General features: G+C 35.7%; 1 protein-coding gene across 1 annotated transcript in view; it reads right to left on the bottom strand.

Moving 5' to 3' along the window:
• Positions 1 to 495: 495 nt before the first annotated feature.
• The window catches only part of LOC121409200, a 34835-nt gene continuing 13430 nt past the window's right edge, over positions 496 to 21900 (bottom strand). Inside the window, exons 4-17 of the mRNA XM_041601054.1 lie at positions 18804 to 18938; positions 17967 to 18143; positions 16769 to 17077; positions 16280 to 16336; positions 15836 to 15946; positions 15010 to 15331; positions 14443 to 14636; positions 13851 to 13916; positions 5842 to 5906; positions 5056 to 5176; positions 3770 to 3883; positions 2691 to 2818; positions 2322 to 2396; positions 496 to 1278 (exon numbers count right to left, since the gene is read on the bottom strand). Coding sequence (XP_041456988.1) covers positions 1042 to 1278; positions 2322 to 2396; positions 2691 to 2818; positions 3770 to 3883; positions 5056 to 5176; positions 5842 to 5906; positions 13851 to 13916; positions 14443 to 14636; positions 15010 to 15331; positions 15836 to 15946; positions 16280 to 16336; positions 16769 to 17077; positions 17967 to 18143; positions 18804 to 18938 — 2111 coding nt within the window. The 3' untranslated portion in view covers positions 496 to 1041. The remainder of the gene's footprint in view (positions 1279 to 2321; positions 2397 to 2690; positions 2819 to 3769; positions 3884 to 5055; positions 5177 to 5841; positions 5907 to 13850; positions 13917 to 14442; positions 14637 to 15009; positions 15332 to 15835; positions 15947 to 16279; positions 16337 to 16768; positions 17078 to 17966; positions 18144 to 18803; positions 18939 to 21900) is intronic.

The raw sequence follows: 21900 nt of genomic DNA, 5'->3' as shown, positions 1-21900 counted from the left end.
TTTAGGAATGCGAGCGCGAAGCGTGAGCTGCAATTGTGTCGAGATTCCCGATACCAACATAATTAAGCACCATCTTAATTCAGGAGAATGGTGGATAAATAATATCATAATTATCAAACGTCAGCCAATTTACCGAGATGTCTTTTAGGCTTTCTATTTGCCATGGGTCATGCGTTAAATCTTGTCTTACTGTTAAGAGATCAGTGTGTGTTTCTTTATATGAACTTTGTGAAAAAAGTGGCGTACAGATGGGGGCGCTTGGGGCACAACCCCCCCCCTTAAAAAAAAAAAATTTTCACAACCAAGAAAAAAGGAGAAAGTAAAGAGAGAGGGGATAGCATTTTCTGAATACCATGTCAAAATCTATCACTAAATTGGACATTTGTAATAACAATGTCGAAGTTTTTGCTCGTCCGCTTCGCTCGCGAGCAACTTTTTATAATTTTGTCCGATACGCCACGTGTGCCCCCCACATTTTTTGGGGGGCTCATTACGCCACTGTGTTGAAACCTATAATGGAGAGCATTTCCCCGTCATGCCTGACAACCTCCGTGAGTTTGATTGGTCGATAAACACAGGAGTCTAACTGTACTTAGTTGCTTAATGGTAAATCAGACGATGAAAAGCAGACATGTCCTTTTGTGAAACACTACCAAGATTTACTTTGGAGTCGACATTTCCGCAAGTTATTTCAACCGGCAATATCAGTTTATATTTTCATGATTATTCAGTACTCACAATCGGTCTTATCACATAATTCACAGATGAAATTACGAGATGAAAGGTCTTTCAGCATCTTCACATCCAATGAGGTAGGCTATTGACTTCGCTCGTTTCCGTTTTTGTTAGATTAGATTAGAGAAAACATTTTGTTTTTCATTTACATCCTCACGTATTCTCAGTCTCCATGATCTTGTTGAAATATCGATCAAAACTGATTTAGAAGAAAAATAGAATTATATCTTGGAGTAATATGACGCTCTTCTGATAGTGTCTTTTTTCTTACATAAAACATCCAAAGCGACGTTATGACTCGACACATCAAGCAGTCCGACAAGACAGTGAAAAGATCGCACAAAGACTTACAACGACAACATACGACAAGAGTGAATACGAAATGAGACGTGTGGGAGACGCTTGTCCCTTTTGGTCTGCATCGTAAGTTCCTCGCTCCACTGTTGCGATCTTCAGACTACTGAGTACAGGATTGAGGGTGATTGCAGGGTGCTTTGAGTTGATCATATTTGATAATCTATACAGCTGATTGAAGCAGGAGTTCTGCAAGAAAAATAAATGATTAGGGTGATGAACAATGTAATACCGCCCCCACGATAGATCTGCTGGGTGTTGATTTTTTTTTCCAAAAAATTAGATTGATTAATGTAGGTTATTCACTATGCTGTTATGGTCCAGAACAATTAAACGCAGTGTTTTCAATTTTAAAATGCAAATAATAGTCACTCAGCAGTGATATATTTTCAAAATAGAGAACAAAATAATAATAGTCCAGAAATTAAAATAAAAGAATAAACATCGCAATTCCCCACCGTGAATGATAATGAGGAAAGCAGAATTTTTTTTAATTATCGCACATTAAAGTTTCAGCCCAGCTGAATTTACTGTAAAAACGCTAAATACAATGGTAAATTTTTGCACCCGGATATCTGGGGTGGACCCAGAATTTCAGTTTTGAGGGAGGTATAGAATATATATATATATATATATTATTTTTTTTTACAAATAACAGAATATGTTCCTCACTTCAAAAGAGACATATTTTCATCCTCACTTGTAAAGGGGCACATGATACCACGAGACATTATTTATCAAATGATCAAGGAGGGGGGGGGGGGGGAGCTGCTCCATGTACCACCAGGATCCACACCTGAAGGTTGGTACATATTCAAAAACATGCTTAAGCTTATTTTTTTCAGTGTTTAAATATTAGTGTCATTTATCGGTGTAATGTAACTTCATGCTACACTGCAAAAACTCCGGTGTTGATTTAACACCAGCCCTGAATCTATATATCCACACCAGAGAAGTATTGAAACAACACCCGTTTGGAATCAAACCGATGCTTTTTTAATACTAATTGGTGTTGTATAAACACCTTTCTGGTGTTAGACCAAAACGAAACTAGTTTTGTTTAACACTTCACTGGTGTGGACATATATAGATTCCGGGCTAGTGTTAAATCAACATCAGAGTTTTTGCAGTGTAGGAGGTTTAACTTAGCATTTTCAATATTAGCAGGCATACCACTTGAGCAAAGAATTCAGAAAGAAAGGCAGTATGTGCAATCATGGATTTTAACATACCATATTATCTGTGTAGTACACTGATATGAGAATAGTATTATCCGTATGTTCCAATAGTTGCAACTGGCATGGCACCTGTAATGACATTACAAATAGCTTGATCAAAATATAAAATATGTATTTAATACAAAAACAGGATACGAGCTTCGATATAAATGCAGTAAAAATTTTATTTTTAATTGATTCTTGATACATTGCATTAGCAAAGAGCATCCACGCAATATTTGTGCGAATTAACTACCTGGTATCCATGGTAACAGTAAACAGAGCATCAAAAGTAAAATTGCTTTTTAAATCTATCAGAGCATTTTTCATGATTTTGGAAGCCCAATCAACTTTCAAAAAATGCTTGGAGGTATTTGTTTTTACCGGTTCCTGATGATCTAAGATGGTTTGTAAATCACTGATAATAGAACTATCTCCAATAGATTCATCTAGCTGAGAGTTGAGATGATCCAAAGATACACTGTCATAAGCTATGCTGATGCTTGGCGATACTAGATGGGGTCGAAACAGATAGGTGAGTGAGAAATAGAAAAATAACAATCTTAGCACATGTGTATGGGTATAATAAGAGGAGGGTGTTTGGATGCAAACCCCCTATTACAGTATAACAGGTACAAGGGGTGTGGGGTGTGAATCCACGCATGGCCCCGTGGTTTGGAAGTAGGGGTGTGCCAGTGGTTGTATGGGAGTAATTCATATTGGTTGTGGATTATTATTAGATGGATGAGCCATTGCCCGCATGGTATATCTGGAAATAGTGTACAACTAAACAAAGAGCAAGTGTCTGTTTGACGAGATTCCCGGCTGGTATTGAACTGTTTCGCCAAAACCAACCGCAGTGCTTTCAAATATATCAATTTATGAACAATCTTAAGATAAAATACATTCTTTTAGTCTTGAAAACAACAGACTACTTGCAAAAAAAATAACCAGGCAATGGATCGATTATCACCGACCCTAATCTCCAATCGTTTTTTGCCAATGAAACTGTTTTAATGGACCTATAATGGAATATATTACATAAAAAATAAGAATGTCCCTATAACTTAATCAAATTAAAAACATATTTTGAAATAAGAAAATACCTATAGTATAGTGGTATAGTATAGTATTTATTTTCCATATAAAACAAAAATTACAAAACGGATGGATTCAGTTATACCGAATAATTTGCGTTGTATTTTCCATTCCAAAATTCAATTTCATATTTTCGTTATGTTTGCACGAGTGTTTATAGAAACAATGTTTAAAGAGAAGAAATATCATTTTATCTTCATTTTATCATTAGTTCTGATTTTCACATGGAACATGATAACGGCATGGAAATGTATAACTATATAGCACTGGGCACATAAGAGCTTAGATATAAATTCAATCAATCGTAAAATGTCAAATATAATGATCAATAGTTGCCAAGTTTTACGTTAGTGAGACATTTTTACCTTGTTGTGTCTGTTTTCCTGATGATCCTGACCCGTGTCTACTTGTACAAAGAACTTTTCCAGTCAAACATATGCAATGACCATACGACGGATGAGAGAATAATTCATTGTTTTCTGTGAAGAAAAAAAAATAACGATCAACAATACTATCTTATTTTTATAACTTACTTTTATGACACATTCAGGCTAATAAAACAGATTCCAATGATAATATCTTTTCCGATCAGGGGCCCGTTTCATGAAGAGTTACAACTGTTGTAATTTTTCCATCAATGACAATCAATGACAACTACCATGGTAACCTTGATTATGATTGGCTGCTGAGGCCTGTTGTCACGGTAGTTGCCATTATGTCAAAGTTACAACAGTTGAGATTCCTTTATGAAACGGGGCCCTGGGCCTGCAACACAATAACAGTGATCGTAGAACATTTTGTAAACGATTGATTGCATCGACTACATTGTACAATTAATTGTGAAAATAAGAAGACGATTAGTCGCTAACCTTTGTGTTGTGGGACCCTTGTCTCGGTTTTAATATTATAGCACTAAACCGATCTAGCAGTTTGGGCTTGTTAAAGGAAACCAAAACCCAAGAAGAGAAGTAATCTTGTTGGATAGAGTAAATGAGAGGAACAATTTAAAAAACGTTTCATCAAAATCGGTTATGAAATAAGCAAGTTATGGGAGTTTGAAAACTCTTGTTGTACTTCCTATGGGCATCCTCAAATTGGCAAACATGCTTCAAAATGGCTGATTTTGTGGACAACTCTCCATTTGTTTTGTACACAAAATTATTTCATTATCTTTCAAATTGCATCTTGCTTCCTTCTGAGCACAACATATGTCATGGCAAAATATAATTCACACCATATATGTCAAGGTCAGGAGGAGATAATGTGAAATATGTAAAATAAAGGGGAAAATCTGAAAATATGTGTACAAAACAAATGAAGAGTTGTCCACAAAATCAGCCATTTTGAAGCACGTTTGCCAATTTGAGGATCCACAAAGGTAAGTAGAACAAGACTTTTTAATCCTCCATAACTTGCTTATTTCATAACCGATTTTGATGAAATTTTTTGTAAATTGTTCCTCTTATATTACTCTTTCCAATAAGATTGCTTCTCTTTGGGTTTTGGTTTCCTTTCAATCCCCCAAATTAACTTCTATCAATACATTTATTCATTCAAGCGTTTATTTAATTATTTCACCTTTTTAAATTCATTTACGTATGCCTATTAGAAGTTCAATACATGTAAAACGATAATTGGTATAGGGTCTTACTAAATTCTATGTTGTTGACTAAACAATGTGCGTCTTCTGGGCAGGGTTGTGAAACACAATTTTCCATGTTTCCATTATAAACACAAACACACAGAGAGTAGCATCTACCATCAAAAGAGACCTGTGGATAAAGGAAAAAAAAACATTCAAAAAAGGTAGATGAAAATGGTCTTTTTCACCAGATCTTGCTTAAAGTTTAACTGGCCTGCTCCTTCCATTTTTTTGGCCTTTTAAATCCGATAACAATATAGGTATTGCTGCAGAATACTCATTGAGACACGAATCTACGAATTCAACGAACGGTGCACGCAAAGGATTTTATTTTACGACTTCAAATACAATAAAATATATCTGTTTAATCGAATAAACTTATTTAAAATAAAATCAAATATTCGAACAGTGTCAAAGAAATGCATATACCGCATTATTGCTTTGATCATTGTAAAACTTTTTAGTTTAGTGGAAAACGCCTTCAGTTTTTTTTACGGCCTGTATGCGTACACATGCGAAGTAAGACCCGGTCCGGAAGAATGTCGTATAATATAATAATTCCAGGTGTGCACTTGGGTCAAATGATAGTTGTGATACATAATACCAACCCTTATCACCATGATCAATATCATCACCAAATACATATAGCGATATCATATTTTTTGGTAATATCATTATATTTGATTTAAAAATACATTTAAAAAAAATTATTTCATTTATCATCATGATTTGAAATGAGTGTAAAGAATTAATATAATATTCCCGTTGGTCAGTAGTTGAATAAAAAGTGAATACCAATGCATAAGATCCTGGCTTGACTCTGTATGGCACTCCGTTCAGACTGCTGTTTACAACACAAACTGTTATGTTTGGAAATAGAACAGAAGAAAACAAGTTTAATGTAAACAAACTTCAAAATGAAACTCGATGTGGTAATACCTATCAATTAATTTGTTTTGATTAAATCTACATATTTTCAAACCTTTAAATCTACTTATTTTTAAACCAGTGCAGATATCCCATTTGTCTTCCTGAATAATCATAAACACTTATGAATATAAACAAACAACATAATCATTTAACAAATAAGTCAAACATGTGTAAATGAACAATTATTAATCATGTACATCTATCAAACACTGAATATTATGTACGTCACTCGGTTGAGCCGGTGACAAATTACAACTATGTTTAAACAATCGCTTATAAAATAGGAGCGATCTGACAAACCGCTTGTGGTCTGTCATTGACCGTATGTTATAAATAGTATACCTTTTGAAATGTGTAAAGAAATTATAACGCTTTTCAGAGGAAAAATACCTGCTTCGGAACTTGGTAGCATACATGTATTTATTGCAATATGAATGTAGTGACTAGTCAATAAGTGTTTTTTTTTCATTATGGGTTATTATGCATGGGTTAAGACAGTTCAGATGTTAATTGTTGACGACATGAGGTATGGCTATTAGGGCTTCTGGTTCGTATACCCTATACGAATTGAAGGGAAAAGCTTGTATCGAATTCCGAGCAATACCGTTGCAGTTTTGAACATTTATATCGGTGTATAGGGATAGTCGGAAGAAATGACATTGCATATCACCTCTACAAAACTATACATGGCGCAAAAACTGACTGACTGGTCAAAAGTGTGTGTGTGTGTGTGTGTGTGTGCATGTGGGTATAGATGATGGTGGGTTCAAGGTGAGTGTGTGTGTGTGGTATTTGATACAATCAAAGAGGGGCAAGACTTCGTTTTCGAAAATAACAAGTAATCGCTTAGGACTATACTCATGCAATCGCCCACAGTTTAATCCATCATACACCAAGCCCCACATCGCACAAACCCACACACACACACACACACACACATACACACCACATACATGTCAAGTCAATTACTCTCACACATCACAAGAACCGTGTATATCTACTCTAGTCAAAGTAGACAGTAAACTTAATTCTTGTGTATGTGACTTATTATTTTGCTCAAATAATCTGTCAAGTTTTATTTAAATCTAATATACTTTGATCCGGCGAATACAGGCGTATATGAGAGAAAGATGCTAAATGACTGATATTTGCAGACGTAGGATGTGTTATCAATATCATTACTATTATCAAAATCATCATCAGCAGCAGCAGCAGCAGAAAAAGTAGTGTCATCATCATCATCATCATCATCATCATCACCACCACCATCACCACCACCATCATCATCATCACCGTCGTTATTCGTCATAACAATCATCATCATCATCATTATCATCATCATCATCATCATCATAATCATTTCTCATCATCATCACATCACCATTATGATCATCATCTTCATCATCATAACCGTCATCTGCAACATCATATTAACGTCATACTTATCAATTCATCATCATCATCATCATTATCACCATCATCAAACCATCGTCATCATTATCACCATCATCAAACCATCGTCATCATTATCACAATTTATCATCATCATCATCCATCATTATTACCATCATTACCATCATCACCATCATCAACACCATCACCACCACCACTACCACCATCATCATCATCACCACCATCATAATCATCATCATCACCATTATCAGCATTGTAATCATTACTACTACCTTCAATATGATAAGGTGATTTGTAAGAAAATTGATTGCTGAAGACATTGTTAATGAGTTATTCAATCTCTGATCATTATACAGTGCGTATCAATAATAAGTTTACACTTTGAAAAAGCCCTGGGAATTAAAAACCATACATTATGTTGATTATTTTTTCACATATAATCTTGGGTTTGGGTCTCATCTATCCAATGAAAGTAAAAATTTGACAGAATGTTACACTTGAGTGAGCACTGTCCATTTTTTTAAAGCTCGCAGAAATCTGTTTGCGCAGAAATGCTCGTTTTCACGCTGTGTCAAGGGGAAAGGGCGAAATCAAACATACCCTGCATAACTTTTCTCATACATTTCCCTTGCACTTTTAGTCAACTGAAATAAAACGGATACATTCAAGCATTTTGTAACAATTTTGCCACCAAAATTGAAATTTCAACACTAAGTACAACCTTCATCTTTTTTGTGCCAGCTGGATCTGAGGACATAAATGAATCTGAACAAAAGTTCATATCAGACATATCCAGCATTTTTCCACTATGTTTTTATCATTTAAAGTGGGTTTACATTTCATTTTTCATTGAATAATTGTTTCTTCACACTTTTTCCTAGCTTGACAATGATTAACAAAATGAAAATCAAGCCTAAGCCATTTCATGTAAATCACAGCTCAGTGTAAAGCAAATATCGTCACGATGGCCTCGGTGTGTGGGGGAGTGGGGTGGGGCGCAATGCACTCTTTGAAGTGTTTTGGGCAAGGAAACACGTTAAAAAGGGTAAAAAGATATCTTCAAATCAATCTTGATAGCTAAATTCCATATGTTCTTCATGATTATTGTCTACTTTTATTCGCATAACTGTTTCAAAGGTCTGCGCAAATCATTCTTAAGTAACTTTTCAAAAGTAAGTGGTGCTCACTCAAGCGGAAATATTTTTCGACAGTTATATCGTCATTTGCTTAAATGGATCTGTACCAATGTTAAAATGTGGAAAAATCTTCAGGATATGACAAATGTATGATTTTACCGGATTTTTTCTAAGTGTAAACTTTTTTTTGATACGCACTGTAGAGTAAGAAATAAATAAAAAAAAATTTAGGAGAGAGTAATAAGAAGCAAAGCAAGAAAGGCAGAATATTACTTGAAATAGGCACGATTGAGGGTGAAGGGGAAGAGGGAGGGGGGCAGAGTCGCAATACTATGGCAGAGTACAGACAGTAATTTATCAGATTGTCGATTATCTAGAAGTATGATTTCGTAGCAGGTAACTATTTACAATCTTATGAGATGATTGTTTTGTTTTCGCGGTGGGCACCGACTATTCTTTTACAATCATTTAAAGAGCCTACGCATATTTCCCCCCAAAGAAGATACGAAATGTTTCATTGGAACCTTCCAGAGGGTGACATGAGCCTAATTACATCAGGAGGACTCAAGACATTCGTTCCACCCAACCCATTCGAATTTTTTTCAATTTGATGTTGCTGATTGACAAAACTGTATGAATATGATTCAAAATCTGACACTGATTCTAGAAATGGTATCTACTGAACTTCCTTCGCCCAAATTGGGAAGATAAAAAGTGACTTGGAACTATATTTTGACTGGCGGACTAATTAGGGCTATTTTACTGTTTCAGTCGATGAATTAGATCTATTCATAGTTATCTTCATAAATGGCGATTTATTTTTAAAATGAGCTGGCTACGGTACCCTTTCCTGGTCAGATATGGAATGCCAGATATATATCCTATCCAATGGTAGTAAACATTCCATCCTTTAATTTCACATTTATTTTTTATGATTTTTCAAAAGTGCCATTTTAACACACAAGTCTATGGGGAATGTTTTACGCGCGTGAAACCAGAGATCCTTTGAGACACCCATATGCGGCTCACAGAACGATGATGGCATACATGTTAGATTGATTTTCGGGAAAGTTCAACGAAGTGATGATGAAAAACATAGTCATTCATATCATGTCTATCAAATTCATTACAATCTGGCCCAAAATCGCGATAATCGTAATGAGAATCTGAACCATTCCTCCAAACATTTAAGAATTACCATGTATCTCTTTGTAGTAAGAATTGATACTTTGGAAAATCAGGATTTCTGTTGCCTGATAAAGTTTCCATCAAAAGTAGAATCTGTTCGGTTATTAATATTAATACAATCGTCGCCATTATTAAGATATTCATCATTAGCAGCAGAAGCAGCATCAGCATCATCATCATATCAATCATATCAATCATGTCAATCGCAAAATATTCTTCAATATCATCGATAAGCAGAAATCTTAGAATTAAACTCTTGTGATTAAATAATTAAGATTAAACGATATCATATTAAGTCCTGATATTTTTTCTTACGTTTATAATTGTGAACCCAGAGCCTTTGACTTTGGATCCAGAATAGAATATCTTCGAGAACGAATCTCGACTAGCACTCGTGCTAACTTTTGGTTTTCCTTTTAACAAAAATTGTTTTTCCTTTTTTGTGTACTGTTAATAATAGAATTTATTTCAATAGCTTACTGGTATTGACAATTGTTAGTTAAGATTTTATGGCAACTTTTCCATTGTTAAAGAAATCAACCAAATTCTACATACTGTTCATGGTACAATTATGTACAGTTGATATCTTATAATAATAATGATAATATGATAGGGAATTATCAATTTGTTATCATTTAAATTCTGTATACAATGTACATTGTTAATAATGTTTGAATATGCTAGGTATGTGTGTTTGTATTTTTACACTGTCATGAATGATGTGTAAATTTGTATTATATTGTCGTTGTTAATTAAATCACATTCACATTACCATTGTCATCATTTACTAGTAGACGACGTGAATACAACCCGCTTATTCAACAGAAGTGAAATCTTACAAATATAACTATTCACTTCTACGTGATTGTGTTCAGACCGTCTTGTTCATGATAGATAGATACATAGATATAGATAAATAGATAGATAATAGATAGATAGAGAGTGAGTGAGAGAGAAAGAGGGGGGGGGGGGGCGTGAGGACCAGAAAACACTCCCGAGGAAATCAGGTTCGTATGTTTATAGGTAGAAATTTTACCAAAATCACTGTAATTTTGGTACATGATCTTTTATGAGGTTGTGGGAGTGTTAAGGTGTGTGTGCCGTGGGTATGTATGTGTGTGAAATGAAATACTTCTGGGGACAGTTTCTTACACTCTTCCAATCAATCGAGGACGTCCCCAGTCCAGATAATAAATTTGTATTCTTCATTTCATTTCACACCGTTTCATAATTATAGTAACGGCATGATTTGTAAAAAGTTCCCGTTTGGCTAAAAAAAATGAACTCAAGTTGGGTGTGTAGGGCAGTAAGAAGCACCCCCGGTTAGCGCACTATGCTCACGTTTGCCAGAAAATGAGCCCCGGTAAAATAGTGGAATTAATTCCATACTTTGAGTTTATGAAACGTCCTCACTTCTACGATCACTGATAAATAAGTCCACGATAGTCAAATAAAAGTCCGTGGGTGTGTTTGTGTGTGCGTTTTGACTACAGAAAATGACCACTCTCTCATATTTGTTGTATACTGGAAGGATTACAATCAGTGTTCTTGTACTGGAGTTAAGGTTATTAAAAAAAACCCAGATATGTTAATGACTTAAACTATTTGTATGATATCATCAGTCAGCATGCTCGAAGTAGCATTTTCAGTGAAAAAAATTGAAAGATGCTTGATGGAGCTTTCTTATTTGTTTGCTTAATTCAGTTGACATATGCTTCTACGTTATTTTACTTGTTAACACAGTTTTATATCAAGTCAAAATTTATGCAGAAAAGAATTTCATATCAAGGATCAACGATCAATTTCAAATAATTACATGGAACGAAATCCGTAATTTATACAATATCTTTGTTTCATTTATTGAATGATCTGTATGTATATCTTATATCTTACATAACAAAACGATAAAGATATGTCCGCAACACATTCATTATCGTCAATGAAACTCCAAAGAAATGTATCGGAACTTAGGTTTTTGTGAGAAAAAAAACACTCTGTTTTGATCCGCTTTCAGTCCTTTCATATCAAAAGTTGCTGAATTACCTTTTGAAAGAAGAAGCATCCACAATTTGAAACGTTGAGAACTATGTGAGTTAAATCACTCAGACGATAAGACTTTCGTTCCTAAATTCTTCTTTTTCTCAAGTCGATCAAGAATATTTTCATGAATTAAACATTACGAGTCAGGAAGGATCCTTTGTTAGATCCATACATTTTCCTACATAATGCCTTAAACATTCTTATATCTATTCTGAAGAAAACAAAATGCAACAAGTCAAGCATGTTAAGTACTCTAGACAACGAATTTTATGAAATAATGCCCTTTTTTGGTCTTTTATCCACGGCGGAAGAAAATATAATGAAGGCACAAAATCAACGTGGTCCAATAATCCTGAATCAAATTATTACAGTCACACTCATTATACATGACTGTTCGGAAATGAAATAAAGGTATGATGCTGATATAACATCTGCAATGAACATGATACTACATAAGCCTCATAGAATCATTAAAATCGTCTGTCCAATGTATTGCAGGTGCGGGTAGTTATAAGAGGTGTTCTTGTGTTCCCCTGAGTGCGTCACTGCTCATGGTATTGACTGGCGCTTCGGTTGTCGCATGGTTAGAAGCTTGACCCGACGTTCCCATTCACGAATTGCATGATGGACGAAGTGGCGTACAGGGTGATATCCTGGCTGATGCTGAAGACCATCCACCTGCTCAGGTACACGCTGATGCGGTGGTTGAGGAAGTGGTAGACGCAACGAGGTCGGTAATGGATCGTGTTGAGTGTAGAGATGTCGGAGAAAACTCTTTGATTCGGGTGACAGGTGTAGGCTAGATTGACGCACTCTATCATTGGCTGCTCCATCACCGTTTCGATTCTGACATGAGCGTTGTCGTTTCGTCAGTACAACAGATCGATTCGTAGACGGATTTTCTGCTTGTATTGTGAGACAAACCATATTCTAATATACATAGCAGTCATTGAAGTCTTCTGGTGCAGTTTCATTGTGAAGGTGTACCATTGATTTGAGATATATCCATGCTTTATACAACATAATGGTGAACGAGGTGAAGATGTCTCGGGACGTGTGGTAAAGGAATTACAATATGCCAGAAAAGAGTCATCTTTCATGGTAAAAGTGCAGACAGTGCGTGCGGTTATGATGTAGCATTTATGGGGCGCCAATTATCTCGTTGCCTATTCAATCAATGGTGCAATATTACCACGGCTAGAGCTACAGCTGCTAAAGCCGCTCGTTGTATAGGCATATAGGAAGTATTCCTGTCGAGTATCAACTCACCTGGGTTGAGTGCAGCACAATGTGGTTACATTTCTTGCTGAGGGAAAACATGCCATGGCTTGGATTCGAACCCTCGTTCCTCCGATTGAAAGACGAGAGTCATAACCACTTGACCACTACACTTCCACAATTTGTATACATTATTAATTGTTACACTAGTAATATATTGCGTTTCTCGAGGTAAACGCCTGTGGGGTTTTTTTAAACGACACCCTAAAAACTTTTTTTAATTTGCCCTTCATAAACCTGGCACATACTTTGAGAAAGAAAAAAAATCACTAGCTTTGAAATTATATCGTTGGCTATGGAATAAAAAAAAAAATGTCATTTTGAAGCTATAACAGTATAAATCAGTGTAAGTGCAATTTGCTCGGACGGGTGAGACTGGCGATTCACAAAATACAATAGACAATTAAGTACAGCATATTTGACGTCATAATTCAATCTTGCATGTCTGATGCGTTTCTTGTGACTGCAGTGACACTTAAGTGTATTGTATTTGAACTAATAACGTGAGAACAATGGTGGCTTACTTAGCATGATGATGGGCGTGATTGACAACACTCAGCTCCGTATACCATAATATTTCGGACTAGTTAGAAAATAATCGGGTATGCAACCAATGCGATGTCTTCAAGGTAGTTTGACCCCAAACACCGTCTGTAACTTTAGACTGACCAGACTGAAAATGTCTTTTCGGGCTTTATCAAGTATGCAAGGAGTAGATCAGTTCAGCATCGGATGCGTGGCAATACACCAAACCATTTTCACTTACTTAACGACTTCAAAGCATGCATGTACAGAAATTAATGTAAATGACTTAATTACCTGTTGCAGACAGTTCCGGAGGTTCCGTGGGTGCGACCGAAGAGTAGAAACCTTTAGCGGCAAGGTCTAGAAAAAAAATTCGCAAGATTCATTGTTGAATGTGCCTCTTTATGTCATAGTTATTTTCTAAGGATTTTCTATAAACCGATACATTCTTCTAAACTATCCGGTTTGGAAAAGGCCTTTGGCGTTGAAAGACAAAAATAAAAGAATATTACATGAATCGATAAGTCTGCCGAAATGAACACAATACTTGTTGATCATTCATATTCAAATTTCTTTCGAAGTTTTCAGTGGCCAATTGCCTTACGCCGAATTTTTGTCTGGGGGATACATAGTGCTTGACATGATATAAATGAGCAAGGGAGTGAAGTAACTGAGGTTATACCGAAGCGTTTTTCGTATTTTGATATAGGAAAAAGGAGTGGAGCCCTCTACCCCCCCCCCCCCAGTTGCGTGCATGCTCTGGTTTTATGAATTGATTAAATGTGACAGTCTGCGGAGACGAGTCTCAAACTTACAACCTCAACTATTATTTTATTGTTCCTATATTATAAATTAAAACGGATATTAATTTCTAACAAATCCTCACCGTAACATGCATTATCAAAGAACATCCTCATATGGTACCGGCAGTCCGTGTTGTTACTATCACAGGAACAACTTGATCCCATGATGGTACCAATTATGGCTACTCTGGCAGAACGACAAGCTCCGTAGCTGTAGGTACAACCACTCTCATCATCTGAAGGCTTACACAATTCAAGGTAGTTCCTATAAGCTGACCTACAGTACCAGGAGGGAATTAAAACAATCAAATTAAAATCTTTGTTGATTAATTGTCAAAGAGGCAAAAAAGTTAGACCCATGGTGAAGAAGTGGATTGAGTCATGGAGAGAAGGATAATCCAATGTACATAGATGAATATTCATATCTTTAATCATGTAGATTATCGAAAACAGATTGGCAACTGGTTGATTCCTTAAGGAAAAGTATGTCATGTATGTTGGCAATGTCTTCATTAATATGATTATCTGATAATTACGATCATGGATCATAGTATAATCTAAGTAAAATTCTGATTCTGATCCCCCTCCCCTCAACGTTAAGGTTTTACAGACATTTCTAAAATTCTTATCATCTGTGGTGAGAACATTACCGGCAGTAAGAATCCTCGTTGCACTGTTCAACCACGTCAAGGCAATCAAGGTTCTCTATACCAGATCGGGCGCAGGTAGGATTGGACCCCTTCTGGATGGTCGCACATGGTAAGTCACCTTCCTGGCAATGACAGAACACCAAGCCGTGTGTGTAGATGGGCGAAGTGTCTGTGAAGAACTTGCGGACTATGCTTCTGCAGGCCGAACGGTCGCAGTACTCTTCGATTTCCTGCGGGTTACACTGTGTGATGAGCTCGCTGAAGTCTTGACGGCACATTTCATTCCTTGTGCACTCAGTCAGTGCCTCTTTGCACGTACTCTCTTTATTTGTGGAAAGATTGAAAGACATCACCGGCAAAACCTTAATCAAATCCTCTGTGCCACGTAACAAATAACCAACATACCATGCAAATTCGGCAGCTATTATTAAAAAAACTAAATACCTGCCCAATTAAGACTGTAGTTCATTATCATTGCTTTTTAAGTATTTATTAAAGAAATCAAGTAGGCCTATAAAATTAATGTTATTCTTACGGCCAACACACTTGATAAATTGGAAAGATTGGTTAAAATTCTCAATAGTTATAATCCAGATATTCAAGTTATTCGACACAAATGAAATCACCTGAAAGTACTGGAATACAAAAATATGATCCATCGTGAAATTTTGTATTTATTCTTTGTATGTATGAGGGTGTGAGATGAGAGAACGATCAAATTGAAAAATAAGGCGGGGGATATGACATATTCTTAAAAAAATCTGAAAGAAATGAAATTGATACGTCTACAAAAGATAAAAGTAAACTTATCATTCTTTATAATTACCTCCATTATTATAGCCCCCACTTGGTCCAATTACAAGATTACTTTCATCTACAGGACATTCTTCATCTGATTGCTCCAACTCCTCCTCTTCTCCACCCTTTACAGTCTCAACTAATTAGAAAAAAACACGTATAAGAAACACCCATGTTAGCAATGGAAATTATGTACGAGCTAGCATGCATGACATTTGAGTGTATGCCCATGAAGTAAAACTTGTAAAATGATGTCCAATTTATCAATTTATTATCAAGTGACAAACTTGTTTTGGAAATTTAAAGGCAAATTGAATAACAAGTTATACTACATTTTGGCATGGGTCACAACCAAACAAATTTCCATGTGAAGTTGCAGTTGCATCCACTGATTATGGCATGTTTTGTTTCATATAATCCAGATCAAAATAGTTTATGAAACCGGTAAAGAGAATGCCCGAGGGATACTCACCATCAGTAAGTTCATGAGGAGTAGGATCTGTGACATCCGCAGACATCGGCTCTGAAACTAATATGAACAATATGAATTAAAATGCATAACTATTACTAACCATGGTAACGCACAACAGTTATGTGCGAGCTCTTATGTGATGCCGAATTTTTATAGTCTTGTCATTTTCTCATACTGTAAGATTCATGGTCTTGACAATTTTATTTTCATTTTACGGCATGGGAGTCTGTATGATACCAGAGCCCATGATGACTGATCATTAATACACACGATGCCGTTGATGATGACGTTGACTGGATGCGCGAAAGTGATTGCCGAAAGATTATACAGGACAGTGTCATCCCATTGTATATTAAAACGATTAATGGAAGTATGGATGCATGATTACTCTTCAGGAAAACTTTAAGATTTATATAGTAACTTTGGGGATACCTTGCCGAAAACATTTGAATGGCAATTGGCTAAATGCTGATATTTGTGAATACATACTGAGGCAAGGATTCTGCTGAATCCGTTTTCTTTGACGTTTGCATTTGGTCTTGTTCTCTTCGCATGTGCATTTCAAGAGTTTGGAATCCAAGACGCCGTGTGCTGCCGTACATTCAACACGTTCAGCTTGTGACGAAAGTCTGCATGTACCGTGTCTGCGAGTGGGACATGCATCGTAGAAGTGCTCTAGGTTCTGATGGCAAACAGTATCTTCCTTGCATGACTTGATAGTCTTGAAGCAGTTGGCTGATGGGGGTGATGTCGCTGATGTTGGTTCAGCTGAATCGGTTGGTGGAGGGTGGAATGAACCTAGTAAAATAACACAATATAAATTAAATATATCGTATGAGAAAACTACAGAACATTTATTTGCTTAGAAAATCTCCGCTAGAAGAGGTATAGTGTTCTTAAGTGCTAATTATCAGCATTTGAGAAAATGTGATTTGCATGCCTAGATCCCTATAGGATTTAAAAAACTGCAGTGTATAAAATGAAAAATAATAACTTACAATAAGTTGTTTATAGACATAGACATAAAACTGATAAAATCAAGTGATAAATAATTATGCATCTATATTTTCTCTTTTTTCTAACAAGTAATTTAGAGCTACGATTTCCTTTTTTTATGTCACTGTAATGTTTCTGTGTAATGCCACGGTTGCACCACCAGGACCGAATGCAAGCCGTCCGATGGTATTACATTGGAAATAACGTAATAATTTATATTTGGAGTCGTTTTGGTTGGTGAGACTTTGCGATAAGGTATTTCATTTTCGAAATATTCATCCGTTCATATTGCGATTTTGCAGTACTGACCCCAAAATAACGCCAACAGGGATTTTTTTAATAATTAGGACGAGGACGGATTCTACAACATAGAAAATCTATTGCCAAAAACTCTTCATGACAAGCAACCTATGTCGAAAATATTTATTGGTGTATCAAAACAGCAATTTCGTCTTTGACTCTGGACAAAATATTTTTTCGTCAGCTCAGAATCTAACGACGGACAACCGTTTCTGGTACACCAACTTTCGACAGATACTTATAACCTGTTTAAGCTGTTCATTGTCATGATTTTGATTTGAAGGGAATTTTCAATAGGTTTTTTCTGTTGTAAAATCCGTCCCCGTCGCGAGTTGGAAAAACTCGCTGTTGAGAAATAAGACATTGATTGTCATCAGAGAATTCATGTTACCTGTAGCATTCATACACGGATTGGAGTTGATCAGACGTTGATGATAACGACAAGCTGCATACTGTGGACTGGTATGATCACAGAAACACCCTCCAAAAATTCCATGTATTCTGGAATCTTGTAACATCATCAGGCATGTTGGAAGACCCAATGCAGTTGCTTCACATCTTCCACCGTCTGTTGAAACATTATGAGGTGGTGTTATAATGACAATACTGGCCTATATTATGAAGTCCAGCTTAACTAACCACCGTCTAACTTTTCCCTACACATGCTTAAAGTTTAATCAATATATTTATATCATAAATTTATTATGTTCACTACTTTGTTTTCCTTGCTTTCATGATGAAGAACAGTAATGGAAAATAGTTCAGTAATCATTCCATAATACCTATGAATGAAATAAGATCAAATGAGTTGATAAACTGAACATGTACAAATGAAGAGTTGTGCCACAATTGGCTATCCTTAAACCACAACTTTAAACCCGACTTTCATTTAAACCCGAGTTCAGAATACCACTGATATATTCATTTGACAACTATCGAAGGGATGCGAGTGGGATCTGGTCACAATGTAATTTTGATTATTAAACAAGATTCCAAGGTAGTCATGGTAGTAGAGTTACCGGTGAAGATCAGATTATTATTTTTGATATGTGACATTATCATAAGTTCAGTATCTTAAATCTTATTTGCTTAATTAAATGCAAAATTGGCATAACGCATAGTATAATCATTAATATGAGGTAATCTCTCCATTTTGGATGGCAAATTAAATCTTTTAAAAACAATAAGTGGATAGTATTTTTTTCCCGTAAAGATAAAGAACACTCACCGACGTTCCCGCAGTGTACATTGATAGCCATGAGCCCTAGCTTACAGAATTCATCACTTTGGCATTCCAGACGAGCATCCATACAAGACATTCGCTCCCCATCAGCTTTAAAAATCTGACCTAAACATAATGCCACTTCAAAAATAAAGACGGGTATTATGATTATTGTAGTGAAAACGTTTTATATACTGATCACAACGATAAAGTTAATATAGAAACGAGCCTATTAAAGATGATGATGACGTTATCTATGAGGAATATTATTATTAACATTACCGTGACTAACGAGACTTCGGAAACTTTCGTTAAAATTGATAGCTGATCATAATTACATAAAGTATGGTTGTTGATTTTTCTTTATTACTTGTTTCGCATCGAATTGGTTTGAATCTCTTTACTTTTAATCTGACTTACGAATTTACTGAACTATGCATGCTATTTTATTTCAAAAATGTAGTAGCTTAATGCCTGTTCCAGAATTTGTTTAGCAGTTACTCAAATAATAATAATAGGAATAATAATATCACCAATATTCTGAAGGAATTGAGTACACTAATAGCCATCTTCCTATAAATAGCGATAAACATAGTAAGATAGAACGAACAAGAAGCCCGTCTTTGAAATATACAATGTACGATGGCAGAAAGCGTACGTTTAAAATCAATTTTATTAAATAATTATGATGCATAAACCAAATTCTAATGGCCTGTCACCAATCTCCATACTGCTCATTCAGAAATTAAAATTTCAACGGCGTTGTAGATAAGATTGTCAACAACACTCTTATTTATTCCGCTGTGTATAATGTACGACCTAGAAATATTGAACCTCACGCAAGAGGACATATCGGACAGAGAGTCAATTTTTTGTTCAACGATAGCCACTTTTGATACGAACTTGCATGCAGTATATGACAATTCCTTATTATTATTATCCACAATACAATCATTATATTATGTGTGTGTGTGGTTTTGTGCGAGGGGTTGTGTGCATTTGTGAAAGAGCTGGATGGGGGGGGGGGAGATGAAATTAAGGAAGTAGTAAAAAAAAGGTAAACTGAATAGAGCGAGAGAGGGGGTCGGGGTACAATCAAAAGCGGAAGGTTCGAAAACGGGTTACGTATAAAAGTTTAGCTGGTAAATGAAAATCTCTCTCTCACAAGTCATGTATAAAGTCACTTTGAAACATTACACATATTTTATCAAGGAATGCCTTCCTCATTTTCCCGAGAGATGTAACCTAATACACGAATCCCATGGATGAAGAGACTGGTTGTGATATCCCATGATATAATATGACTTGATGAGTCGTGCCTTTGCATAACACTTATGAGAAAAACAAAATAAAAATGGAGCATTGGCCGAGAACGCCTCCTCCACGAACGCAGTCTTTAAAAAAGGCTCTCACCCACGCACCCAAACACGCACAAAACCCCAACTGACTAAACGTGTTGAATTGCGGAGGGATTAAAAAAACAAACACATATGCATTCCTCTTGATTACCATCAAATTTTCAACTACAAAATGTGCAGCATTTTAATAAACGTCACCGCGCTTTTAATCATAATAAATGTATTTCTGATTTTTAAGTCCTTATTTAGCCTACATTGGTTATACATAATGATAGAAAACTGTTAGAAAAGGTCACCGATTCAGTAGTTAAAAACTGGCACCCTTACAATAATATGAACATAGCATTTGATTATTGAGGCGAAAAAAGAACATTTCTCGTAATAGTGGCCATATAGGGGTGGGAATGGGAAAAGGGATAGAGAGAGGGAGGGGAGCGCGATATAGGGAGTGAGATATAAGGAGAGAAAATGATATCAAGAGTGCAGGATCGAGAGAAATTGAGAGATAAAGATGGCAGTCACGAGGTCACGAAATAATACCTCATTCGGAAAGGAAAGCTATACAATGGGTATGATAGGTGGTTCATGCACAGCAGCACCACTTCACATTATTTACATCGCACAAAAACCGCCATTACCATCAAGTATTTGGCAAACAAGACGTCTGAAACTTCTAGTCGTTGCTCCTCGGAAAAGAGCTTCTCAGTAAAAGGTACAGTAGGGCAATTTCATAAAACATGTACGTCCGAACCCCTTCATGAAATTTTCTGTGTCTGATTTCTTGGTCAGTATATGAAGTGAAGTGAGACTTGAGAAAAATGGGGGCCGGATGTTCAAAAAGGTTGATCATTTTATGGAATTGCCCAGTATTCGACCTCCCTCAACATTAACATTAAAAAAATCTGATTCTCCCTTGGATATGACAAGTATCATGATGGAATATGTCACGCATAATTTTCACTACTACTAGTTTACTACTACTACTACTACTTCAATTACCATTTCTACTTTTACTTCTACTATCTACGTAGACGCGCTAGTCTTTACTACGATCGCCTATGTATATACTTTATAAATTTTATTCTACAACTACTAGTATTATAAATATCCGCATGAAGTATCTGAATATTATAGTACACCAGTCTATACCACCATATCCGATAAATATAGAAATATTCAAAGCGTTAAGCACATACTAAAACATGAATAAATGATTTATTGTTATATTCTTCTTATCCTATTTCTAAACAAATATTACTTATTATCAAACTGTATGAATCTTTATTCAGAATCTGGGCTTTCGCTCTTTTAATTACTTTACACTGCCAATTCTTACACATATCTTATACAAATCTTACATCTTGTTTTAATCTCCATTTTCAGATATCCCTTATGTATTTTTCAATCGCGCTTTCAATTGATACTGTCTATGTCCTTATATACCCGTACGTTTTATCTTATAGATTCCATATTTATCACTCTTTTATTTCTACTTATATACAATTAGAATGTGCATTAAATTATGTTGCCTTGCCCTTTTTTCCTTTTAACTATTGATTTATGGATCTTGTGCATTTTATACTTATTGTTTAACTATGATTTATGTTCTCATGTTTTACAGTGTTTCAGGGGCCGCCGTGTACAAAATTGTAAAAATGACCATATGATTGTGATTTTTTGCATGGTCAGCCCCCCCCCCCCCACTTTGAAAACTGTTCGCGGCCCCTGTTTTTTTATGTTTCATT

The sequence above is a fragment of the Lytechinus variegatus genome, chromosome 2, assembly GCF_018143015.1.
Source record: "Lytechinus variegatus isolate NC3 chromosome 2, Lvar_3.0, whole genome shotgun sequence".
NCBI classification, from domain to species: domain Eukaryota; kingdom Metazoa; phylum Echinodermata; class Echinoidea; order Temnopleuroida; family Toxopneustidae; genus Lytechinus; species Lytechinus variegatus.
The sequence above is the reverse complement of the archived record's forward strand: the minus strand, read 5'-3'. Positions and strand labels throughout refer to the sequence as shown.